Raw genomic sequence first — 27,727 nt, forward strand, 5'->3', positions numbered from 1 at the left:
ATGTGTTTATAGTTTTGAAAGTGAATTGATCACTTTGTTTCTTGCTCTGAACTTTAGGTTGGCAAATGTTTGTAAATTTTTTTTCCTAAAGGAAAAAGATAATTTACTTTTTATAGAGCAAAATTCATAAGATTCTTAGAAACTCCTGAGAATCTGAGCTAATGGCATGTTCTAGGTTAGTTGATATATAAACTAAATCATACAGGAAATTGTAAAATAGATACTTTGGTTGCATGTAATTTCCTAGCTCTTCCTTACCTGCATACTCCCCCTCCAATGTAGTTCACCAAGATGTATACCCTTTCAAATAATTTCATAAAAAGATTTTATGAAATCATTTTATTTTTAAATTTTATAAAAATAATTGTATAAAAAGAAGCTAACTTAGACTAGAAACTTATTCATTATTTAGCGGGGTATATGAAATTTTACAGTGATTAGTTTAGCCATCTCTCTCTCATATATTAAACCCGTGTTATCTTGAAACTTGTTACTATTCATAATAATTATAATATAATAATAGAAAAATGATAATAGCTAATGGTTATTAAATGCTTATTTGCATCAAACTATTTGTGACATTAAATCTTCATAGCAACTCTCTGTGGTAAATAGTGTTACCCCATTTTTATGAATGATAAATCTGAAGCATAGACAGATTAAATAATTAATGTGCTTTGAAGTGTGTAAGTGGTAAATGATTTAAATCCAGGCAGCCTGATCCCAGAACCCTGCTCTTAACCGCTGTGTAACAGGGTGACCATGAAATTAGAAAACAGAAAATTATTTTATCATATATTGCAATGTAAAGAATATACTGTAAAAAATGATTTATTCCATATTTGCCTAAGTCAAGACTTGGTGATCACTTTATATATATTAAGCACACATGGAAAATTACTTTGTTTAGTCTCTTCTTGCTAATTAATAAACCAGCAAATACACAAGCACAGCTGTTCACAACAAATTTGTGTGTTCTACATTTCTTGTACCTAGCAGCTTGACGTCGGCAAAGACTTCACCTTACAGCAAATGGTTGGCCTGTTGTTTAGTTCTCCTTTAGTTTGAGGTTGTGTCTCTCTTCCTTCCCTTCCTGAAGAAATGTGTAATTTTCTGATCATGATCAGTGACCAGGCAACAGGATAAATCCCCACAGTGGTGAACAGAGTTACACTAGCTCTTCAAAAATCACCTTGAAGGCTTAGCATCCAATGAGGGTGGATGATGATGAGGAACTGAGAGTTCAGAAAGCTTTTTATTTACTACTGGACTTAGAAATTGAAATCGGTTTTGCTGCAAGTTATTACTCTTAGTTGAAATGGAACCAACTCAATGATCATTGTTGTCCTGTTCTTATTTTTGAACATTTTAGAGGCCAGGCGCAATGGTTCACGCCTGTAATCCCAGCAGTTTGAGAGGCCGAGGCAGAAGGATTGCGTGAGCCCAGGAATTTGAGATCAGCTTGGGCAACATAGTGAGAACCCTGTCCATACTAAAGATGTAAAAAGTTAGCCAGGCGTGCACCTGTAGTCCCAGCTACTTGGGAGGCTGTGGTGGGAGCAAGGCCCAGTCTCAAAATAAAAAGGGGGAAAAAAAAACAAGGAAATTTTAGGTTGGAGATAGAAAGAAAGATAAAATTTTAAATGAATTATTAAACAAATTATAAGTCTAAGTTACTGGGTTTTTTGTTTCTTTGAGCTATCAGGGAACAGCATATAAAGGCAACTAAGCTTTTAGATCTAAAATTCAGTATCTTTGGTTAACAAGAAATGACAAAATATTGAAATATTAAGCTTAAAATGTATGCAAAGGACTACACGGGATATTACTTGTGATAAACTATTGTGCTGTTTGAATAAAAAGAAACAAGTTGTTTATCCCATCTCTCCTTTTTCTCCCTAGACTGTGAAAGCACTAAACCACTTAAAAGAAAACTTGAAAATTATTCACAGAGGTGGGTATGAGTTGGTATTTTTTTAATAGAAATTAACTTTTTTCTCCTGATCGGTGAAACAGTTACTGAAAATTACAGTGTCACTGTATAAACTTTCCTAAAATATTTGTATTTTTAGCAAAAAATGCTTTATGTACTCTAAAACTATTATTGCTGTTTTTTTCTTTGGGATTCAATAAATTTCAGTCTACCTTAGTATGTTGGACTTATAAACTGAAATAGATTTTGCTGCACGTTGTTATTACTATTAGTTGAAAAATAATTATTCATTTGTCTGATAGATAATGTTTTTCTGCATACAAATAAGGCATCGATGTGGTCCTGTGGACATTCAAAGAAGAATCTGAGGGGTAGTACCCTCAAGCATTTTAAAGGCACGCTATCCCTGTCTGTTGTTTCTTCTTCACATTAGAGGATGTTTCTAAATTGAGAGAAATGTTTTAATTAGTATTATAAGTTGAAATTTCTCTAAAGCATGTTGTATTTGTGTAAACAGTGATCTTGCCCTTATGAGATACATATTCAAATGAAGCATTTGATGTAGTTGAAGGCCAAACCTAGAAAAGTAGTAACCCTGTGGGAATCCTGAATTTAATCCAGCAAACAGATGAAGTGCTTGCTTTACTTATTACTGTGCTAGACTCAGGGTAATGAGGTGCTGGCTTTGAGGAAACACACGGGATCACTACCCCTCAGCAAATTTGTAACGGAAAAACCTAAGACAGTAAGTGGCAGTGTGTGATTTAGCCTGACAGTAAATAGGAAGGAAAGTAAAAGGTCAAAATGAAGAGAAGGGAAAAATTTCTAATTCTGGGAGACAGTTTCTGGTGGTTAAAGAAATTAGTAATTGGGCCATTTATTTAAGTTCTTTTGTTTGTGGTTGACACTAGGCCACTGAAATTAGTGAACCTTGAACATCAGTAAATTTTATTTAATTTTCTTTGGCTTAATGCTTGTTAGAAATAATATCATTTTTTCTTTTGGCTTACAGTTATGTAGAGTTAGGTCCCTAAACAACATTCTTTGTTTCTCTTGTATTTCTTCTTGTTCTTGTCTTGATTTTTTTTTTCCCCTTCTTTGTTAGCTGTGTTCTGTAATTATGAGAGTAGCACCTTTGAGGCATTTGATGGTTACCTTAGGAATACTTACTGATCACAGTAAAGCGCCAAGGTACTGCCTGGGGAGTAGTTGAATAAAATAAAAAAATCTTCAGAAGTAACTGTTATTGTTCTCTTACTAAATAAAGTGATGAGTTTATAGCAGTCTTTTATCAGTTAGGATCAGTTAGCTTTTTTGTTGGAGTCAGTGCTTTTGACTATAAGTAGTAGAAAATCCTGATAACTCTCTTTAAACTTCAGGGAAATTCATTATCTGTCATAATAAGTCCAAAGGTGGGGTGGCTCAAAGCACAATATGACTAGGGGTCAAGTTTGCTCCTTTTGCTTCTGTCCTCCTTCATGTGTTAACTCTGTCCTCAGGGTAGTAACAACTAGAGCAGTTCCTGCTATCATGTCTAGATGTGGCTGCCTCATGAAGAAGAGGTGCTCTCATGCTGTGCAGCTCTGTAGGGAGTATGGAAACTTTTCCCACGTCTCTAATACCTTTTCTTGGCTCATTCACCAGAAGTGCGTCATGCCCTTAAACCAGCTACTATCAAGAAGCGTGAGACTACCCTTATAAAACTTATACCAGCCAACAGCCAGGTTTTCGAGGTGTGGATGTTGATGAGAAGAGATACCTCAATAAAACACAGGTTCTGTTAGAAAGTATGGGTGGGGCTGGGCGTGGTGGCTGACACCTGTAATCCCAGCACTTTGGAGACCAAGGCAGCTGGATCACTTGAGGTCAGAAGTTTGAGACCAGCCTAGCCAACATGGTGAAACCCCATCTCTACTAAAAATACAAAAATTAGCTGGGTGTGGTGGCGCATGCCTGTAATCCCAGCTACTCAGGAGGCTGAAGCAGAAGAATCGATTGAACTTGGGAGGTGGAGGTTGCAGTGAGTGGGGATTGCGCCACTGCACTCCAGCCTGAGTAAAAAAGAGTGAGACTCTGTCTCAAAAAAAAAAAAAAAAAAAAAAGAAGCATAGATGCTTAGGAATGGATGTTTGATAGGCCCACAGCTGTTTCAATCATGGTAAGAGATCTTTACTGAATTTTTTTGTGGATCACCTTCTGAGTTACATTTAGATGTTTTCTGCATCCTATATTTTAAAACCTTATTTTTCATTCATTGAGCCAGGATAGTGACAAGGACTTGGATAAAAGGACTGAGCTATGGATAGAGAATTAGTTGGCACATACTGGTAGTGACTTGATTGTCAGTGAGAAAGGAATTTGACATTCCTTATATTTTGACTGTTATGCAATGAATCTGGACTAAGTAAATGAATTTGTAAGCCTCTTGAAAACCATTTAATGCCTAAATTTCTTGTGAAAAATTTTTTTGATGTTCAGTTTTTAAGCACTGGCATTCAGAAAATTGTTTTTCTTTCTCATTTTCAATAGAAGAAAACCATTGTTTTTTCTGTGTTTTATAAATATGAAGATGTTAAGAGAAAAATCAATCCCCATCTATATCTTACAGATTAATAAGATGTTTGTGAAATGACTTTTGCTGTTACATTTACACAATTAGTAGTTATTAGAGCTACATGTTTCAAAGATGAATATTGTATGTGATAAATGAAGATGTTTTACTTCTTATATATCTGAATTTAAGGACTTGACCACTTATGTTTCCTAAGATTTTTCAATATTTTTGCTTAAAGTGAAGCCTTATGTAACTTAGGAAGAAGCTAATCGTATACTGAATGATATCTATGTCTTGCAGATATCAAACCTTCCAATATTCTTCTGGACAGAAGTGGAAATATTAAGCTCTGTGACTTCGGCATCAGTGGACAGCTTGTGGACTCTATTGCCAAGACAAGAGATGCTGGCTGTAGGCCATACATGGCAGTAAGTGTTAAGTCCAGGCCTTCTTGCTTGATAGTCATTGCACAGAGAGCCTGTGCTCTTTTGTGCTGGCCATTAGTCATATGGTTTTACCATGAAACTGCTAGAATATTTCCCTTACCCTAAGGCCCAAACTCAGGTCCTAGCATCTCCATGAAACTTTGCTAAATTATCCCAGTCAGCTCCTGTTTTCATTGTCCTGCTTTATTTCTCTTACTTGGTATTTAGCAGTTGTGGTCTTCTCTGATTATTGTTTTTTCATTATATTCAACTCAACTCATTAAACAGATGGTAACTGCTCAGAAAGTTCCCACTATCCCTTAGTGAGACAAATGGGAAGCCTTGAGTTCATTAGCAGAATTCATTATGTATTACAGAGTCTGAGGCTGTATGTTTTGAATATTGTTAGTCCCTTTTTTGGGGGTAGATGAAGCACATCAACAAATGCAAAGGTAGAGGCCTTCAGTATTTTGCAACCTGGAGCCTCTTTTCCTGCAAAGAGACAGATGTACACTATCCATCCATAGATATCACACTCATCTTACCCCAGTATATTTGCATACAGTGTTCCTACAGCCTGGATTTTGATCTGTGTTTGAATGAAAATGTAGTGTCTGTATTTCAGACATTCCCTAGGTGTTAATGTCTTTCTTCAATGTTGCCATGATTCTTTGGGGACCAGCACACTACTAAATGTGACACATAAGGTTTTGTGGTTGTTTCTTGAGGCCTTCCTGCCAGCAGCATTTCTTTCCATCTTTGTACACTCTTAAACTAAAGATAAGCTTAGAATTGAATAAAATTTTTCTTTCTTGGTTTTCTCCTTGATACATATGTTTTCAAACCTAGTGCTATAAATAATAAAAAAGTAAGAGTCGCAGGCTAGATATTATAGGTGTTCTAGATTGTTTATGAATGGATAGGCTTAGTGCTACTACAAATTCAACTTACTGCATTTTTCAGTCCTCTTTTGGTTTTGTTATATCTTCCCATATCACTTTTTCTTCAGATGAACATGTAAAAGGGGTGTGTGTGTGTGTGTGTGTGTGTGTGTGTGTGTGTGTGTGTGTGTAGACACCTAACCTGTGTGGTAAGACCTTTTAAACTTTCGGTTTTGTGGATATTGACTGGCTGGGCAGATTTCTTGACTCAGTTTGGAAGATCATTTGTTTATCGTGATAACTAGGGATAAATGGCACAATAGTTTCAAATGCAAGAAATAAAAAAAATTAGACATGGAGCATTTGGGAAATGTGATTTACATATTTATTAAGGGTACCCTGAGAATGAAATGAAATTGTTATCTACAGTTTTAGGGCTTGTCTCAATACTAACAGTGACTAAATGTTTTTGTTGTGTGACACTGACTAGAATTATATTTGATTGAAGCAGGCTTTGAAAATGCAATTGCAGTCCAGATAAAGTAGAATATTTTGAATTCAGTTTTAAAGAAAGACTCAGACTTTCTTTAAAACACTTTCTTCATTCTTGTTTAGAGATATGCTTTGCAGGCCCAGGAGATGTAAGACTTCTGTTTTCTTGCTGACCTTCATCTCTGGAACACAAAGTCTGATAAACTCTCTGCCTTTAATCTTTACTGGACCAAATGAAATTCTTCTGTCCATTCTCATCTTTCAAAGCCTGTTATAGATAGACAAGAACTCAATCAATGTTAATTTTAAAAGCCTTCAAGTGGTTTGACTTTTCTTCAGATATTGACAAAACCTATTGGAGGTATATCATTTTATTTGAGATGTATAATTGTCTTTAGTCTATAGGACTTAGGGTTACTCATTAGATTGTGCAACGTAAAAAAGTAAATAAAATGTAGAGTTTATGCATAAAATTTCCCGTAAACTGATTTCCTGTAAACATTTTCCCAACTCCATACCCTGATATAGGTACACAGTCTTATGTTGCTTAACCATGGGAATATGTTCTGAGAAGTGTGTTGTTAGGCAATTTTGTTGTGCAAAATCAGAGTGTACTTACACAAACCTAGATGGTATAGCCTACTACACACATAGGCTATATGGTACAGCCTGTTGCTTTTAGGCTACAAGCCTATATAGCATGTTACTGTGCTAAATACTGTAGGTAATTATATCACAACAGTAACTATTTGTGTATCTAAATATAGAAAAGGTACAGTCAAAATATGGTATAAAGGAGGTAGAGGCGACGGGCCGGAGGAAAGATAGAAGACTACCAGGCTGCGGAGGAGACTGCTTTTGTTGTTGATGAAGTGAGCAAATTGTGAAAGAGGCTATAGAAAGTGCAGTTGGTGGTAATGCTTATCAACACAGCAAAGTGAACCAGTGGACCACAAATGTAGTTGGAACAAACTTCAAGCCAACTCACCAAGCTGGGAAAACCACTTAAATACATTGTGACCTGTGTAATTATGCAAAAGAATGGAGCTGGATTACACATGGCAAGTTCCTGCTTCTGGGACAGCTCTGCTGACAGGAGCTGCACTGTGCGATGGGAGAATAAAACCATGTACTGCATTGTCGGCACCTTTGGACTGTGTATTGGACCTCCTAGTCCAGCCTATGACCTTCCTCCGGTAGTTCATCTTCTAGCACCAGTTATGAATTGAGTGAACTGTTTTCTCGTTCTTTTTAAGTCTGTTTTGTGGCACTCTCAAAATGTAGAGGAAAAAACCAAATGACCGCACTGTTACATGAACTGTACGCTGAAGTCAGATGAGTATCCCTGTAGGTCGCCTGCAGCCTGTATTGCCACTTGTAACTCTGAATATTTCTTTTCAAAGCTGCTAAAATCTGAAATCTGCTAGTGTGAAACTTGCTATACTCTCTGAAATGATTCAAATACACTAATTTTCCATACTTTATACTTTTGTTAGAATAAATTATTCAAATCTAAAAAAATATGGTATAAAAAATAAAGAATGGTTCACTGGTATAAGGCACTTATCATGAATGGAGCTTACAGGACTAGAAGTTGTTCTGGATGAGTCAGTGAGTGTTAAGTGAATTTGCAGGCCTAGGACGCTACTGTAGACTTTATAAACACTGTACACTTAGGCTACATGACATTTATAAAAATTTTTTTCTTCAGTAATAAATTAACCTGAGTGTACTGTAACTTTTTTACTTTATACACTTTTTAATTAAAAAATTTTTTTTTTACTTTTTTGTATTAACACTTAGCTTGAAACACAAACACACTGTAGAGCCATACAAAAATATTTTCTTTCTTTATATCTTTATTCCGTAAGGCTATTCTGTTTACTTGTTTATTCTTTTTAAGCTTTTTTGTTAAAAACTAAGACATCATCCTAGGCCTATACATGGGCGGGATCAATCACTGTCTTCTACATCCACATCTTGCCCCACTGGGAGGCCCTCAGGGGCAGTAACACGCAGGGAGCTGTCATGTCCTATGGTATCAATGCCTTCTTTGTAATACCTCCTGAAAGACCTGCCAGAAGCTGTTGATAGTTAACTTTTTTTTTTTAATAAGTAGAAGGACATCAAGTATAGTGTACTGTACATAATTGTATGTGCCCTACTTTTAAATGACTGGCAGTGCAATAGGTTTGTTTAAAACAGCATCACCATGAGCGTGAGTAATGTGTCACTCTACGTTATAGGGCTATGGTGTCATTAGGAGATAGGAATTTTTCAGCTCCATTATAATCTTATGGGTCAACCTTTGTATATGTGGTCTGTCATTGACCAAAATGTTGTTTTGCAGCATGAGACAATTTCTGTATGTGGGTATGGATGTGCCAAAACACTTGAAAGTTAGTTGCAGATATCGTGCATTTTATTCTAAACACTTCAGTGCATATCTCCCAAGAAAAAGACCATTCTTCTACATAACCACGATATCATTACCACACCTAAAAAAAAAAACAAGAATGTCATCTTTGAGCATCCCCATTCCAAAAATTCAAAACCCGAAATGCTCCCAAATATGAAATGTTACCAGCACTAGTATGACCCAAGTGGAAAATTCACCTGACCTTATGCGATGGGTCACATTCAAAATGCAGGTGCACCACATCTTTTTTATTCAGTGTTCCCAAGGTAAAAAAGACCCTTGTGGCCCCCTTTAGCTGCAATATATCTTTTCCACACATGCCCAGATTTTCCCCATGTAAGCATGCCTACAAAGGGTAATAAAATGGCATGTATGCAGGCCAGATGTGCTAATAACAGGTTCCACACTATACCCCACATGGGGCCAAGACCTACCTGCATTACTCACTGTATTTTTTGGGTTTTTTTGCTCAGTAGCTTAAAGTTAATGTTGAAAATGTCAAAGAGGCCTGCAGATACCCCTAGAGAGACAGCAGTTTGTTAAAGGGGATAAAGGGAAAGTGTTTATGTTTATAGCACAGAAAGTCAAGCTGTTAGAGAAACTGGACAATGGTGTAAATGTGAAATGTCTTACAGAAAAGTGTGGTGTTCTTATGAGCACCATATATGACCTGAAGAAACAGAAGGAGAAACTGCTGAAGTTCTGTGCTGAAAGTGATGAACAAAAGTTACTGGAAAATAGAAAAACACCACAAAATAGCTAAAAATGAAGATCTTGGTAATGTATTAAAAGAGTGGATCTGTCAGACTCACAGTGAACACATGCCATTTCATGCTCATCATGAAATGGACACCTATCATGAAGAACTGAAAATTGAAGGGAACTGTGAAGATTCAACAGACTGGTTATAGAAATTTGAGAAAACACATAGCATTAACTTTTTAAAGATTTATGATGATAAAGCATCTGCTGATCATGAAGCAGTGGAGAAATTCATTGATGAATTCGCCAGGGTTATTGATGATGAAAATTCAACATCAGAACAGGTATAATGCTGATGAAACATCACTGTTTTGGCATGATTGCCCCGGAAAGACACTACAGCTGATGAGACAGCCCCTGCAAAATTTAAGGATGCCAAGGGCAGAAAAACTGTGACGGGATGTGTTAATGCAGTAGGCCCGTATAGGTATAAATCTATAGGAGGCAAAAGCTTGCATCCTTCCTGTTTTCAAGGAGTGAATGTCTTACCAGTCCATTATTATGCTAATCAAAAGGCCTGGATCACTTGGGATACCTTTTCTGATTGGTTTCATAAACATTTTATACCAGTGCCTTATCCTTATTGCAGGGAAGCTGGACTGAAAGAAGAGTGAAAGATTTTGTTATCCATTGACAACTGTTCTGCTTATGCTGCAACCGAAATTCTCATAAAAAATAATGTTTATGCCATGTACTTTCACCCAAATGTGACTTCATTAATTCAGCCATGTGACCAGGATATCCTTAGATCAGTGAAGGGTAAATACAAAAACACTTTCTTGAACATCATACTAGCAGCAGTGAACAGAGGCGTGGGTGTGGAAGGTTTTCAGAAGGCGTTTAGCATGAAGGATGTCATACATGCTGTTGCCAGCACTTGGCCAACAGTGACTAAGACAGTTGTGCCTGCTTGGCATAACCTCTGGCCTGTGACTATTCAGTGATGATGATGATGATGGACAAGGTAGTGACTTGGATGGATTCCATATGTTAAAGTGAGAAAAAAATGATATCTGATCTCCTTTTGTATGCAAAAAATACATCTTTAGAGTCTATCAGTAAACTGAAAGAAGGGGATATCAAAGAAGTTTTTATTATCAAATAATGAAGCTTCAGTTTTTCATTTATTGACCAATGATGAAATAGCTGAAATGGTTCTGAATCAAGGTAAATGTGATACTTAGTGATAATGAAGATGACGTTAACACCAAGGAAGAAATGCCCATAGACAAAGTGCACATTCTGCATATCGAAAGAAACTATCAACAGAGTAAACGGACAGTCTACAGAATGGGAGAAGATATTTACAAACTTGCGTCAAACAAATTTCTAATATCCAGCATCTATAAGGAACTTAAATTTATAAAAAAGAAAACAACCTCATTAAAAAGTGGGTAAAGGACGTGAACAGACACTTTTCAAAAGAAGACATGCATGCATCCAACAAGCATATGAAAAACACAATGTCACTGATTATTACAGAAATGCAAATCAAAACCACAATGACTGACATCTCACACCAGTCAGAATGGCTGTTAAAGTCAGAACAACAGATGCTGGTGAGGTTATGGACAAAAGGGAATACTTATATACGGTTGGTGGAAATGTAAATTAATTCAACCATTGTGGAAAGCAGTGTGGTGATTCCTCAGAAAGCTAAAAACAGAATTGTCATTCAACCCAGCAGTTCCATTACTGGAAATGGGTATATACCAAAAGGAATAGAAGTCATTCTGTCATAAAAACACATACACACATGTTCATTGCAGCACTGTTCACAATAGCAAAGACATGTAATCAACCTAAATGCCCATCAGTGGAAGACTGGATAAAGAAAATGTGGTACATATACATTGTGGAATACTCTACAGCCATAAAAAATGAGAGCATGTCCTTTGTGGGAACATGGATGGAGCTGTAGGCCACCCATTAATATCTAAGGATACTTAGCAAACTAATGCAGGAACAGAAAATCAAATACCACATGTTCTCATAAGTGGGAGCTAAATGATGAGAACACGTGGACACAAAGAGCAACAAAACAGACACTGGGGCCTACTTGAGTGTGGGACGTGGGAGAGGATCAGAAAAAATAACTATTGGGTTCTAGGCTTAGTAACTGGGTGACCAAATGGTCTGTATAACAAACCTCTGTGGCATGACTTTACCTATATAACAAACCTGCATGTGTAATCCTGGGCCTAAAGTAAAAGTTTAAAAAAAATAAAAATTAGGCCGGGCGTGGTGGCGCACGCCTGTAATCCCAGCACTTTGGGAGGCCGAGGTAGGCTGATCACTTGAAGCCAGGAATTCAAGACCAGCCTGGCCAACATGTGAAACCCCATCACTACTAAAAATACAAAAATTAGCCAGGCACGGTGGTACATGCCTGTAATCCCAGCTACTCAGGAGGCTGAGGCATGAGAATTGCTTGAACCTAGGAGGCAGAAGTTGCAGTGAGTTGAGATTGTGCCACTACACTCCAGCCTGGGCAACAGAGCAAGATTCTGTCTCAAAAAACATATATATATAAATAAAAAGGAAAAAAACTAAAAAAATTTTTTTTTAAATGGAAACAAGCTCCCTCATCCCCCCACCCCCCCAAAAAAAAAGAAAAAATGCTCTTGATGAAAATGTGTAATGGACTTATTAAAGGATTAGAGCAGTATGCATTCATAACACAACAAGAAATGTCAATTTATAAAACTGAAGAGAGACTCATAAGACAAAAACCATTGTTAATGAGGCAGATGACTTGGGAGGAAACATTTTACAAAGCCATCTAGCAGAATGCCTCCTCATTACTAGAGGACCCACTTCTGGCCCCTCAAATGCTTCTGATGTTTCTTCTCACCTAAAAAAATAAAATACAGTGTACACTAGCCTTTTAATCAAAACACAGCATCGTAGTTGGAGGTTGAAAGCTTGCAGCTGTTGTTGCTGCTATTTAACAGCTGATGCAGGTATTCTGGTGATGCTACTGTGCTGCTTAGTTCCCCAGAACTCATTGTTTTTCACTGTATTGATACGTCATATTTTTTACTGTTAAGTATTTGTGTGTGAACAAGTGTAAGACAATGATTGCCTATTAATAGCATGTAAATACCGAGTCCGGAATGATGGTGATGCAACCACAGATTGTCTACCTGGGTGGCTGAGATAGTGACGCTTTTGCTTTTTGGTGCTTCAGTGTACACAAACTTTGTTTCATGCACAAATTTATTTAAAATATAATATAAAATTACCTTCAGGCTATGTATATAGTTGTATATGAAACATAAATAAATTTCACGTTTAGACTTGGGTCCCATCCCCAAGATATATTATTATGTATATGCAAATATTCCAAAATTTGAAAAAATCTGAAATCGAAACACTCAGGTTCCAAGCTTTTTGGATGAGGATTTTGGATGAGGAATACTCAATCCGTGTTATCTAATACATAGTTCATACTCAGATTTCCCATATGTCAAAAAAACTATCTTTTAGCTGTCAATCCAGGATCACATAAAGATTCCATACCAGCTACTCAGGAGGCTGAAGTAGGAGAATGGCGTGAACCCAGGAGGCGGAACTTGCAGTGAGCCGAGATCACGCCACTGCACTCCAGCCTGGGCGACAGAGTGAGACTCCGTTTCAAAAAAAAAAAAAAAAAAAGATTCCACATTCTCCACATTGATTTTAGTTGTTACATTCTTTATTTTAATATATACTGGGCTTGATCATTCTTTTTGTTTTCTGTGACATTGGCGGTTTTGGAAGTGTTTTCAGAAAGTCTTGCATTCTTATAATATCTGATTGTTCCCTCATGATTAGATTCAGACTACAACTATTTTTAGACATGCATACTTCATGTATGAGGAGTGCTTTTTATTGCATAACATTGCAAAGCACATAATGGTTACTATTTGTAATGTTTACAGACATTCCTTTTTTTTAAGCAGTTAAAACAGTTGCAGAATAGAAACTGGTATGTTTCTCTATTTAGGTCTTCTTGCCATCTCTCAGCAATGTTTTATAGTTTTCAGTGTGCAGCTTTTGAAGACCTTTTAAATTTATTTCTAAGGAATTCATGGTTTTTCGATACTGTGAAAGGAAAATAAAAACTTGGGACCCCAATTTACTATGCCAAAACAAAAAATTCAGCTGAAAGCTGAGTGGTGTAAATAAAAAACTGCCTTTCCTTTTGTTCTTAAGCAGATAGCTACAGATAAAGTGTTAAATATCTCCACAGGTAGCTATTCCGTCACCTTATCTTATTTAAGTGCTAACTTACTGAGGATGAGAGGAATACATAATCGACTATTCCGTACTTGCTCCTTTTCTCTTGCAACATACGGATTCGGTAATGTGACCACACCCTCCCTCGTCCTCCTGCTGCCTGCTTTTCCCCTTTATTGAAGCCCTCAAAATCATATTTGGAGAAAGGCACAAACTTCCCTTTCAGGCATGTCCTTAACCTTGGCAAGATAAACTTCTAAATTGATTGAGACCTGTCTCAGATTTCTTTTTGTCTTAGAATACTCTTATTGGGAATGGAATTAAAAATATTTTCCAATATCTTGCTAGTATTATATAGAAATACAGCTGCTTTGCATGTGTTAACATTGGATCCTGTGACCTTGCTTGTTAGTTTTACTATTAGTTTCAGTAGGAATTCTCTGTGTCTGTGAATAAAGATAATGCTTGTTTTCCCCCTTGCCTTTCTATACTGGCTGGGTCCTCCAGTAGAATGCTGAATAGTAATAATAATAGTAGGCATATTTGCCTTATGCCCAATATTAATTAAAAAGAAAGTGTTCTATATTTCACCAGTAAGTATAATGCTAACTCTTGGTTATTTTAGATGCCCTTTATGGAAATGAAGATGTTTTCTTCTCTTAGTGTGTTGTTATTTCTGTTGTTATTAGTGGGTTTTAAATTTTGTCAGATGCTAATTCTACATTTATTGAGATGATCACATTATTTTCTTCCTTTCTATAAATAATGGTGTATTGCATTGATTTTCAAGTATTAAGCTAGTATTGTATTCTTGAGATAAACTCTACTTGGTTATGATACATTACCTCTTTGTATGTTGCTGGATTCGGTTTGCTCATATTTTGTTATTTTTGTGTCTTTGTGTACAAGGGCTATTAATTGTCTTGTAATGACTTTGCCAGGTGTTCAAAAATCGTTATGCTGCCCTCATGAAATGAGTTGGGAAGCATACCATCTCTCACTTTTTTGAAAAAAAAAAATTTGTGTAAGACCAGTGTTATTTCTCGCATATTTGAAAAGAGTTCACCAGTGAGCCCATCTGGGTGTGGACTTTTCCTTCTGGGCAGATTTTTAATAACATTCATTAAGTAACATAGTTTAAAGGTTATTCACACTTTGATATTCTTTTTGGTAGGTTTTCATTTTCAGAAAATGTTTCTATTTCATCTGTTTCTGTAAGAACAGTAGTAATGGCCCCTCTTTCATTCTGATTTTAGTAATTTGAATCTTTTCTTTTTCTGTGGGTCAGTGTAGCCAAAGGTGTGTCCATTTTATTGATCTTTTCAAAGTACTGTTGGTTTTCTTGACTTTTCTCTATTGTTTTTCTATTCCTGTTTTACTTGTCTTCACTTTACTTTTTCTTACGTTCTTCCTTCTGCTTGCTTTGGGTTTCATTTGTTCTTTTTTTTTCTAATTCTTTAAGCTATAAAGTAGGTTTGATTTGAGATGTCTTCTCGTCTAATGTATGCCTTTTACACTATAAATTTTCTTCTGAGCACTACTTCTATATCCCACAGATTTTGGTAAGTTGTAATTTCATTTTCATTTAGTTCAATTTTTTAACTATTTCTTGAGACTTTTTTGATCCATTTTTCATTTAGAGGTGTGTTGTTAAATCTCCAGATATTTGAGGACTTTGCAGTTACCTTCCTGTTACTGATTTCTAATTTATTTATTTTGTGATCTGAGAACATGCTTTGCACGCTTTCCATCTTTTAAAACAAGGTGTGTTTTATGCCCCAGAATGTGGTCAGGATTAATGAATTTCCATGCTAGTTTGGGGAAAATGTTGATCTTGATGATGTTGGATGGAGTATTTTTTCTCTTGGTTGAATATCTGGGATTTTAATGTGTACCTTATCAGGCAAATACATATATTTACAACAAAAAAAAGTAAATAGCTTACAGTGAATTTTATGCAGCACAGTACTCATGCTCAAAGCAATATACAGAGGTCTTTAGTTGATGCTTTCAGGCAGAGAATGTAATACAGTCAACTATTACGCTTCTCTGGGCATTTCTTTCAACAGCAGTTAATCTCAGACTTAGTGAAGGATCCATTGTCAACTCTGTGCCAACAGGACCCTCTCTCTCTCTTCCCTTTTCCTGACACATCATTTAGATGGTCCCTAATTTCAAGGAAATGTAAAGATGTTCCTTTCACAGAAATTACTAAAAATGATTTCTGCAGTACATAGGATAATATATTACTGTCTTGGCAGTGCTTTAATTTGGCTACAAATGACTAACAGACAAATATCTTTACACATGTGTAGTGATAAATTTAGCTTTATTGTGAAGTATGGGTGGAATAATTGTGATAAATTTAGCTCTTGTTTTGCTTTTGTGTCCCAAATATATTGTGGTATGGCCTCTTCCACCGAACAAAGTCTTTTAAAAATCAAAGACAGTCTTTTTTGTTTGTTTGTCACTCATTGCCACAAATTTGACCTAATTCTTTTTTTAAAATCTTTTTATTTTTTAATTTTTTTTTTGAGACGGAGCCTCGCTCTGTCGTCCAGGCTGGAGTGCAGTGGCGTGATCTCGGCTCACTGCAGGCTCCGCCTCGCAGGTTCACGCCATTCTCCTGCCTCAGCCTCCTGAGTAGCTGGGACTACAGGCACCTGCCACCAGGCCCAGCTACTTTTTTGTATTTTTAGTAGAGATGGGGTTTCACCGTGTTAGCCAGGATGGTCTCGATCTCCTGACCTCATGATCCACCCGCTTCGGCCTCCCAAAGTGCTGGGATTACAGGCGTGAGCCACCGCACCTGGAGACCTCGTAATTCTTTATGTTTTTCAGTTTTCTTCCTTTGTCTTCCTCTTCCCTCAGCTTCAGCTTTGTAAATGCTTTTGAGTCTTTGAGGGGAATAGTTAAATGAATTGCTTAGTGTTCTCTTTATGGAAGTAGCCATTAAGTTTTTTGTTGTTTGTTTTTATGATAATGATGACTTCCTATTACTAACATTCTAACGCTAGACATGGATTCCTCTAGGAATGTACTGGCATTTTGGCTGTCTACCCAGCTGTTGCTTCCATTTGCCTATTCCTTGAATGTAAGGCAATTAATAACTTACACTTGTCTTTATGTTCCAGCCTGAAAGAATAGACCCAAGCGCATCACGACAAGGATATGATGTCCGCTCTGATGTCTGGAGTTTGGGGATCACATTGGTATGTTTATGCTGATTCAACCTTGTCACAGTAGCGTAACAATAAGAAATTTAGAAGTGAAAGAAAACTTAATCAGACTTCCCCGTTCATTAAGAACTATAATCATAGACACTATGGTTTTAAGTTGCTGAAGAAAAAAAGTATGTATTTATTTACTTTAAAAATCAAATCAGACTTGATTATTTCCCTTGAAGTTATGTGAAGTGTCTAGAGCCCTTTAATGTTTTAACTGGATCTCTTGGCCACAGATAATAGGAGTCAACTATTATCTGCAACTGCACTAAGAATGGGAACAGGACAAGCCAGCTTACCTGCAGTCAATTCATTGATGAAGGCACATAGGCTTCTCCCATCTCAGGCAAGGTGTAGTATGTCCAGTAATACTGTATATAGTGTGTATATTAAGTATACATATTTTTATATGTGGAAAATAGTTTCTACTTGCAACATTCTATTCACTGAATAGAAAAATCACAAGTGAATGAGCTGAAAGTAATTCAGTTTTTGAGGGACAATATATTAGTCCATTCTCACACTACTGTAAAGAACTGCATGAGACTGGGTAATTTATGAAGAGAGGTTTAATTGCCTCACACTCCACAGGTCGTACAGGAGCAGGGAAGAGAGAGAGTGAAGGGGAAGGTGCCAGACACTTTTAAACAACCAGGTCTCATGAGAACTCTATCATGAGACAGCACTAGGGGGATGGTGCCTTAGAAACCACCCTCATGATCCAGTCACCTCCCACCAGGCCGCTCCTTCAACACATAGGGATTATAATTCGACATGAAATTTGGGTGGGGACACAGAGCCAAACCATATCAGACAAGAACTACCTAGGTGATAATTCTAAATGAAAGTTCTACCTTAGAACAACACTGAGAAAGAATAATAAGAAAGCTACTTAATTTGCAACAAGCAAGCGCAATTATATAAACTCTTCTTTCTTACCTATGGACTGTATTGAAATTTTGGTTTCATTTAAAATATCTGTGTTAGTTCAGGCTGCTCCAACCAAATGCTGACATCTGGGCTATAATCTTACCAAGAACAGAAATTTCTCACAGTTTCGGAGGCTGGGAAGTCCAAAATCAAGGCACTGACAGATTTGGTGGCTAGTGAGGGCTTGCTTCCTGGTTCATAAACAGCCATCTTCTTGTTGTAGTCTCACAGGGCAGAAGAGGCAAGAGAGCTATCTGGGGTCTTTCTTACAAGGGCACTAATTAGATTCATGAGGGTTCCACCCTCGTGACCCCATCACTTCCCAAAGATCCACCACCAAATACCATCACATTAGGGATTAGGCTTCAACATATGAATTTGTTGCGGGGTGGGACACACAAACATTCAGTCTCTAGCAGTATCTTTGCTCATTTCCTTTTTACCAAATTTTGTTTTGAAGTCTTAGATTTATTTTCTTGTGCTTGCTGTTCTACCAGGACTTGCTGGGTTTTTCTGATTTGGGATAGCTTCTTTAGCTGCTTCTGCATTGAAGGTGAATTTTCTATCCCTAGATGAGGCTGTCCTGTAGGTAGGCAGGCCAATCCTATTCTTTCATTTTCTCCCATTTTCAGTTTTTGCTACCTAAGGCTCTATAGCCCAGAAATACACAGGTTCAGAGCAATGAGCTTTTTTTGTAGCTTATTAAACAATCTTCATTTGCTCATTGGTGTTACATGTTTCTAGGATCTTCTCTGTGATCAGAAGCACATAACCTTGTTAGTTATTCTTGATGAATCATATTGCTAGGCCTAGAGAATTCTTCGTATAGAGAGTTGAAGGCCAACAGCTCACCTCTGCAGAGGACTTTCATTTACTTTACTTTGTGACCAAATATAGGAAATACCTTCTGGAATCTTTTCTCATTGTGAAGCCAACCAGCTAAAGAAGAGATTCTTCTTTAGACAGGAGAGAACATGGATCTTGGGCATCTTTTAGGTTTGGCAACTGGTCCCAAAGACTGCAGCAAGACCTAGAGCTTCCAGCTGAGGCAACTATCTGCATACACAGGATATTTACAATTCAGAAATACTTATCTATGACTAAACAGTTATGTTTTAAAAGCAAGTATGTACTTCTTTACAGAAAGAAAATTTTGTTTTGTGAAAGGTTTTAACAGAAAAGCAAGTTTCTTTTAGTACTTTTAGCTAAACCTTGTTGTTTAAAAGGTATTCTGTGCTTACAGTTGGTTCATAATTTATTTTTCATAGGGACAATCTTATAAAAATTATGAAATGTATGAAATTAATTTCTAAGATCCTAAGTCCTTTATTTTACGATATGCAGCCAACTTTTCCTTCTATTATTAAAACACAAGAAGGAATCTAATGAAGTTATTCCTAATTCTGTGAATTACCAGGAAGGTTTATGTCTTGAAAAGCATTTATAATTTTAACAAAAAGAAACTTCAGCTAATGGAATACATTTTTCTGTGTGTGTATGCATGCATGCCTGCTTACTTTTGTGCACACATGTGTGTAATTAGAAACAACAGTGAGCTGACAGAGGCATCCTTTAGGGAGGAAACGGAATCAGTGTTCTGAGAGTTCTCTCTCTCTTCATGTATGCCATCTTCCTCTGTAATATGTTTGGAGCCTCATCCTCATGTATCAGTCACCTGTCAGTGCATGTAGAATGGGATTCATTATGCCATGGTGCAGATTTAAATACGTTTCTTGGAAAAAGCAAAATGTGTAGATTTTTTTTTGAGATGGAGTCTCTCTCTGTCCCCCAGGCTGGAGTGCAGTGGCGCAATCTCGGCTCACTGCAAACTGCGTCCTGGGTTCATGCCATTCCCCTGCCTCAGCCTCCTGAATAGCTGGGACTACAGGCGCCTGCCACCACGCCCAGCTAATTTTTTGTATATTTAGTAGAGACGGGGTTTCACGGTGTTAGCCAGGATGGTCTCTATCTCCTGACCTCCTGATCCACCCGCCTCAGCCTCCCAAAGTGCCGGGATTACAGGCGTGAGCCACCGCGCCCGGCCTAATTTGTAGGTTTTCACTATTTTTCAGGACAGAAAGGGAGATAGATGAGAGTATGATTCATTGGTTATTAGAGAATATTTTTTTTTGACCCTTGATAGGATTGGGACATACGTAAGACTCTTCAGATCTCTTCTGGTGTGGCTTAGAGGTACTGTCTTGAGCCCTTTATTGGGGCTTCAGGGTGCAGGGTTTGACCCTGACTTTATTTCTTCACTACTTGTAAAATCTGGTTGTGGTTGAAATTGTAGTATCTGCAGAATAGCTGTAGAGCAGGATTTGCACATTGTTTCCTCCAAGCTCAGATTAGGCTTTTGTTTGTTGGATGTTCTTTTGCCTTAAAAAGGAATCTAACCACTATTACGGACCAAGGCCTTCCTGTAAGATGGCTACAAATTGTGCATACTCTATACTGAAATCGTTATAAAACCAGTCTTCCAGACTTTCTTATAAAGAAGTCAGAACCAGAGGCTGCCCTGGAGCATGCATTGTAGGGACATTGTCTAGGCTTAAGTTTTGTGTTCCCATGTATTCCAAGTCCTTGAATTTGGTTGATTCAGAATTCTCTATATTATCCTGATTTCTAAATATAACTTCTACTTAGCCTTTATGATTCTGAAGATTCCTCTCCAAGCTAACCTGTGTTTAATTCAAGGCTTTACAAGAGTTTTGCTTGTAGTTTAGATTTCTTTGTGGCCATTCCAGTGGGGAGTAGTAAATGATGCCTGGTGTATTTTGCTCTTTCCTCTTTGTTCTCTTTAGTATGAGTTGGCCACGGGCCGATTTCCTTATCCAAAGTGGAATAGTGTATTTGATCAACTAACACAAGTCGTGAAAGGAGATCCTCCGCAGCTGAGTAATTCTGAGGAAAGGGAATTCTCCCCGAGTTTCATCAACTTTGTCAACTTGTGGTGAGTACCTGATTTATGAATGGTCGAACACGCATGGTGAGAATAGTGAGATTTACTTGGTCTTAGCAGCATTGGTACTTTACATGGAGGAAGGGGACCCTTGGTCACATCACCCTGCTTTTCAAGCTGGGACTCTGGATCACTGTGGCTGTATGGAAAGTTACAGCTAGCTGGGAGAGGCATCACCTTCTTATTCTGCTACTCAGGTATTGGTGAAAAACAGCCATGAGTGGTGGAGAAGCTGCTGTCTCCAGACTTCCAGTACCTGGTACAAGAAATACCAGGTTAAACTTCTAGGTGAGACTGATCATCTTACTCTAATGTGGTTCTCACAATGCAATTGCACCAAAATCACCTGGAAGCATTTACTGAATCAAGACCTTGCCAGATCAGACTTTCAGGGTTGGATCTCTGTTCTGACATTACATAGAAAACAGTTGGTTATATGTAGTAGGGTCACATCCACACGCAAAGTGTAGTTGGTAGAACTATATATGTTTGCTCTCTGAAACCTTACTCCAAGGAAGATGTGAACCCCACACCTGTTGTTGTTTGTCTACCTTTTTAATAGTTTGTTGTGTGTTTGTGTATATGTAGCACCTAAGAATAAACATATGCAGATACGGCAGTAATATAATCATGCTTTATACTGTTTTAGTTTCTTTTAAATAAAATCTTTTTGTGTTATCATTTGAATATTTTTGACATTTATTTTGTTTATCCAACATGATTTAAATATAAGACATGCTATGAACAAAAAAACCTCAGAGTATTTTGTGTATCTTCTGTTTATTCCTGAAAATACCTTTTGGTTTCTCATAATTTTTTCCTGCTAAGAATGTGGTTTCTCTCTACTCATTTTAGGTCTTATAGACTTATATCAGGGTCTAACATTGCCCTCCTTTGTATGAAAAATTAAAAAATATTTGTTTGACTATAGTTTTTAAGTCTCTTTCATCTTCTGTAACAAATTCTACTTTTGTGTTGGTTTTTCAGAGGGGAGAGGAATACTTCAAGATTTTCTAGGTAGAAGAAGGATATAAGGATGACTCAAATTGGCTGCTTCCTCCTTTTAAAAAACAATCAATTATGTATTAATTTGCACACAGTATGGATAGTATATATAATTGCATAAATGTGATCATCTTATGTATTTCATTTTTATGACGTATTTGCTTAAAATAATCTGTGTAAGTCATAGAGTATAGTATCTAAAATGATCACCTCTGAACCTTCCATCAGGGTTTCTTTTTAATTCCTTGATCTCTTTATTGGTTTTGTTCTGTATGTGTTGGTACTTGTACATGTTTATTTCTGTTTCCCTTGATGCCATAATAGAGTGACAGTTTTAGACATTGGAGTCCCATTGTTTTTCCTGAGTAGGTTCATAGTTCCATGTCATTGCAAATCATTAAGGTCTACATTGAAGTGTACTTATGTTCATAATATGCTCATATTAGCTCTCCACATTTGTCCATTCTTTCTGCCACTCTTTGTCTTGGACATTGCCTGTAATCTCTAACCTGGATCATTCAGATTTCTCATAATCCAATATTGATTTTCTTATAATCCAATATTGCCTTGTTCCAAATTATTCCCCTTTTTATTAGAGTTGTATTTTTAATGATATATATCTGATCATGTTACTTCTCTGTCTAAAGTATGCGTTCTTAACAGGGTGATATTGACCCTAAGGAGGCAAAAATTGATTTTGGAGAAATGAAAATCTTAGATTGTATCATGGTTTTTAGTCCTCCAAAGGGCCATAGAATATAAACAGATATGCACTATATCTATCATATTTAAGTTTCATGATGGGGAGGATAAATAATGAAAAAAATACTGAGAAATATTATTCTAGAGACTTCCTCTTGTCCTTAAAATTAATTAATTTAGGCTTTCAGAACCCATTATGATCTGGACTTAGTTTATTGCTCTGGCCACATTTCTTTTTTTTTTTTTTTTTCTTGTTTTTTGGAGATGGAGTCTCAGTTGCCCAGGCTGGAGTGTAATGACGCGGTCTCGGCTCACTGCAGCCTCCACCTCCTGGGTTCAAACGATTCTTCTGCCTCAGCTTCCTGAGTACTGCTGGGATTACAGGCACCTGCCACCACACCCAGCTAATTTTTTTTTTTTTTTTTTTTTTTTAGTAGAGACAGTTTTCACCATGTTGGCCAGGCTGGTCTCGAACTTCTGACCTCGTGATCCACCCGCCTCGACCTCCCAGAGTGCTGGGATTACAGGCATGAGCCCCTGGGCTCGGCCCGCTCTGGCCACATTTCTCATGACTTCCCTCTGCTTGAATGGTTTCTGCCAAACTGAATTTCTTCAGTTACGTAAATTAAAAGCACATACAGGATAATATGGGAGAATGTTTCATTACGTTTGGGTAAAGATTTTTGAAACAGAACGTAGAAAGTAGCCAAACCTAAGAGAAAGGTTGATTAAAAAAATTGGATTTCATTAAAATTAAGAACTTCTATTGATTAAAAGACAGCACTGAATGACATGCCAAGCCACACAGTAGGAGGAGATATTTTTCATACCTATATTCGATAAAGGACTTTTACACAGAATATGTAAAGAATACTTAAAAATGTAAAACACTTACGAAAAATAACAACCAAAAATAGCAAAATACTTGAAAGGCACTTAAAAGATGATATTCAGGAGGCCAGTAAACATATTCAGTTTACTGCATTCATTCTGCACTATTAGTAATCAGGGGACATGCAGGTCAGAACTACAGTGAAATACCACTATAATTACCAGAATGACCACAGTTTGAAATACTGACGGTACCAAGTATTGGTGAGGATCTGAAGCAACTGGAAGTCTCATACATAACTTGTAGGAGTATAAATTAGTACAGTTCCTTTGAAAAACAAGCAGTATCCAGTATAGCTGATCTAGTATGGTTGATGTATACACCATGGTTCAGCAATTCAAGTTCTAACTGTATACCCAAGAAAAGTGTGGACATAAATACACTAAAAGACATATATAAGAATGTCCAGAAAAGCACATTTATAACCTACAGTTAGAAACTCTCTCCACAGTAGAACAGATAATAAGTTGTAGCATTATGTATACAGCAGTGTATAGCATCAGGGAAGATAGAACCATTGCTTCACTCAGCAACTTCAGTAAATCTCACGAATGATGTTGAGTGAAAGAAGACAGAAAGCAGCATGTATGGTTCTATTTCTATATGAAAGTTAAAAGCAAACAATATAAGGTATTAGAAGTCAGAATATTGTTACTTTTATTTTAGTTCTGCACTTAGGAGTTGTGTTTTCTGTATGTCTGCTTCAATTAAAAGTTTTCCTAAGGAAAAAAAAAAAAAGGATAAGACTTAATGGTTCAAAAGGAAGACCTTGCCGACTGAGATGTCTGAGCCCTCGGCATTGGGAAATGGTCTACTCATGGGTTGATAAAAAGAATTTACAGACAACAGTATAGGTTTGAAAAAGGAAAGTTTGTTAGAAAGAAAGAATGCTGCAGAAGAGTGCAGAAGGGTGCTGAGCGTGCTACAGTGGATTTTTCCTTAGGGGTATTTATAGACCTTAAAGCTTGAGGGTAATTTGGACCATATTAGCCATGTAAGTCACAATAAATGATTACATTTGTAGTAATTTTGGTTCCTTAATGTCAGCAAGTGTTGCACAGTGAATTTCGACATGGCATTCTGGAGATGTATAGAAATTCTAGTTACTTATAAAGTTTTTTTGGGGAAAAAATCTGGAACCAATGCCTGCTTTAGATAATAGGGAAGTCTGATTACTTCTTGGGTTTTGTTGTTGTTGTTGTTGTTGTTTTTAATATGGAGCCTTGCTCTGTCACCCAGGCTGGAGTGCAGTGGCGCGATCTCAGCTCACTGCAACCTCTGCCTCACAGGTTCAAGCGATTCTCCTGCCTCAGCCTTCTAAGTAGCTGGGACTACAGGCTCATGCCACCATGCCTGGCTAATTTATGTATGTTTAATAGAGATGGGGTTTCACCACATTGGCCAGGCTGGTCTTGAACTGCTGACCTCAAGTAATCCGCCCGCCTCGGCCTCCCAAAGTGCTGGGATTACAGGCATGAGCCACTGCGCCAGGCTGGGAAGTTTAATTACTTCTGATTTTCCCCAGATAAGGAATTTTGCTTCCAGATTGCCTGTTTGATAGTCATCGGGTGGTTTTTGCTCCCTTCTAAATTCCTCAGATAAGGAGTTTTTGTCTCTAGGGCCTGTTCAGTGGTCACCAAGTGAAACTCTGGATGTGGGTAAGACTGAATTCAGGGAGGATTGCCTAATCCAAAATTTATCGTGTGCAGAGGGGAATATAAAAAGTCACTAGGAGGATATAAGACCCATATACAACTCTGTAGCTTGGGCAGCAGACCTGGAAGAAGAGGCAACTTGTGGGACAGCTAATTAGGAAGTAAAGCTCGATCCTGAAATGTCTTGAGGAAATGCCTTCTGTGCTAGATCTCACAGGCAGCTGGGACAGTGTGGTAGTATCTACTCCTGCCTTTCTCTTAGCAGGCAAGGCCTGTAAAGAAAAGCTCAAGCTTTGCTGAAATAACTTCTAACGGCAACGCCTGTGTTGGTTAGAGGGAGGGAACACAGTGCACGCTGTTAGAGCAAATGCAAAAAATAAATCCCTGTAGTAGGTGATGATGCTGCAATGATGGCTCTCCACCTGTTTCTCAGAGTTACCTGAATCCATAGCTGAGATTAACTGTGATAAAGAAAAATCACCAACAGATGAAAACATTCAGTGATTCGGAGAATTGTACCTATCTAAGAAATATAAACAAATATTTCCTTTAAAATGTCACAGAAAAAAAATTAAGGTAAAAAATTATAAGGAGGGAATAATTTGAATTCCAGAAACGTTATCTTCAGATAGTAAACATGATTCCTGAACTGAATGGGGGAAAATGGTGGCACACAGCAGATTGAGTATTGCAGGTTAACCAGATCTGTAAGTAACACCCTTTAGTTAATCTTTAAGAATAAAGGGATAAAAAGATGAACATGAGGTAAACGGTAAGAGAGAAGAAAAATCCAAAATATTCTATTTAACTGATTGTAGACAAAGAATTAAAATTAAAATTCCTTCTACTTGAAGAATAACTCAAGTTCTTAAAATACCAGACCAAATTAAACAAGAGAGTAGAGGGAAGCCACATCTAGGTGTATTCTGAGAAAAGATAAGACTTGACCGGTTTTCAGTTAAAACACATGCACACAAATGTACACAAAACACCAAGTCAGCAATACCTGAGGAGCAGAGAAACAGCTATAACAGGATGAATGTGGTCACTTCACATTACTTTGGTGCATTAGATATCTTGGACAGCACTTGCACTGAAACTACTAAAATGCTGGATAAGCATTTTATTTTATTTATTTTGAGATAGGGTCTCACTCACTCTGTCACCCAGACTGGAGTGCAGTGGCATGATCGCAGCTTACTGCAACCTCAACTTCCCAGGCTCAAGCAATCCTCCCATCTCAGCCCCCCAAGTAGCTGGTAGCTGGGACTACAGGAATGTGCCACTACACCTGGCTAATTTCTGTTTTTTTGTTTTTTGTTTTTTTTTGAGACGGACTTTTGCTCTTGTTGCCCAGACTGGAGTGCAATGGCATGATCTCAGCTCACCGCAACCTCAACCTCCCGGTTTCAAGCGATTCTCCTGCCTCAGCCTCCAGAGTAGCTGGATTACAGGCATGCACCACCACACCTGGCTAATTTTGTATTTTTAGTAGAGCTGGGGTTTCTCCATGTTGGTCAGCTCTCGACCTCAGGTGATCCGCCCACCTCGGTCTCCCAAAGTGCCGGGATTACAGATGTGAGCCACCGCGCCTGGCCCACCTGGCTAATTTCTTTAAAAAATTTTTGTAGAGACTGGATTTCACTGTGTTACCCTGATTGGTCTTAAACTCCTAGGCTTAAGCAATCCTCCTTCCTTGGCTTCCCGGAGTATTGGGATTACAGGTGTGCGCCACTGTACCTGGCCTGGATACGTATTTTAAAGTGCCATTTATTTGTTTAGGACAGAGTCTGGCTCTGTCGCACAGGCTGGAGTGCAGTGGCCTGATCTTGGCTTACTGCAGCTTCCACCTCCCAGGTTCCAGCGATTCTCCTGTCTCAGCTTCCTGAGTAGCTGGGACTATAGGCATGCACCACCACGCCCAGCTAATTTTTGTATTTTTAGTACAGACAGGGTTTCGCCACGTTGGCCACGCTAGTCTTGAACCCCTGACCTCAGGTGATCTGCCTGCCTCAGCCTCCCAAAGTTCTGGCATTACAGGGGTGAACCACCGTGCCCCACCTAAAGTCCCTCTTAAAATGTAAAAGAATTTGCTGCAAAACTGAGGAATCCATGGAGCTCTGAAGTTGACTGAAATTCAGGGAGGGAGATTATGGGAGAGAAGGAAGAGTCAAAGTAAATTAAAAAAAGATAACCCAAGCAAATGTAGATTTGCCATCTAAATTCATATTGAATATGGTAAAAATACTTAGAGAATTTAATTTTAAGAAAAATTACTTTTCAAAGTCCCTGGTTGGAAAGATATGCTCCTCTTGCACCCAGTTGATGGGCAGAAGCAAAAGCAAATCATTCAGCCTAGGACTAAATGATTCCAAAAAATGAAGTCAAGTGGAATATGTAGTCCACAAAAAAATCTCAACATTCACAAAAGAAATGAGAATCAGAAACAATGGATAGTAGGAATAGATCTGCAAAGGCTTCAAATATTGGAATGAAAGGAAACTAAAAAAAATTTAAGTTTAAAGAAAAAGAGGCAGCTTAGAAATACAAGCAGGTAACACATTTATAAAGAACCAAATAGAACTTCTAGAAATAAAAAGCATAAATTAAAACAATAGCTGGATTCAGCAGATTAGATATCATTGAAGAGAGATTAATGAACTAGAAGAT

At 37.6% G+C, this 27,727-nt stretch overlaps 1 protein-coding gene and 1 pseudogene across 4 annotated transcripts in view; both read left to right on the plus strand.

Moving 5' to 3' along the window:
• MAP2K4 (mitogen-activated protein kinase kinase 4) overlaps positions 1-27,727 on the plus strand; it is a 126,740-nt gene that overhangs the window by 90,729 nt on the left and 8,284 nt on the right. For 2 of the 4 annotated variants that reach the window (XM_063718033.1, XM_054535467.2), the window contains 5 exons: positions 1,903-1,954; positions 4,788-4,915; positions 16,822-16,899; positions 20,646-20,794; positions 21,001-25,598. In XM_063718033.1, the coding sequence (XP_063574103.1) occupies positions 1,903-1,954; positions 4,788-4,915; positions 16,822-16,899; positions 20,646-20,794; positions 21,001-21,010 (417 nt within the window). In that variant the 3' untranslated portion in view covers positions 21,011-25,598. Of the gene's footprint in view, positions 1-1,902; positions 1,955-4,787; positions 4,916-16,821; positions 16,900-20,645; positions 20,795-21,000; positions 25,599-27,727 lie in introns of those variants that run through there. The other 2 variants (XM_063718032.1, XM_002827054.5) reach the window with 1 other exon arrangement.
• Positions 5,340-9,734, plus strand: LOC112129601 (dynein light chain Tctex-type 1-like; annotated as a pseudogene).

The sequence above is a fragment of the Pongo abelii genome, chromosome 19 (genome assembly GCF_028885655.2).
Source record: "Pongo abelii isolate AG06213 chromosome 19, NHGRI_mPonAbe1-v2.0_pri, whole genome shotgun sequence".
NCBI classification, from domain to species: Eukaryota; Metazoa; Chordata; class Mammalia; order Primates; family Hominidae; genus Pongo; species Pongo abelii.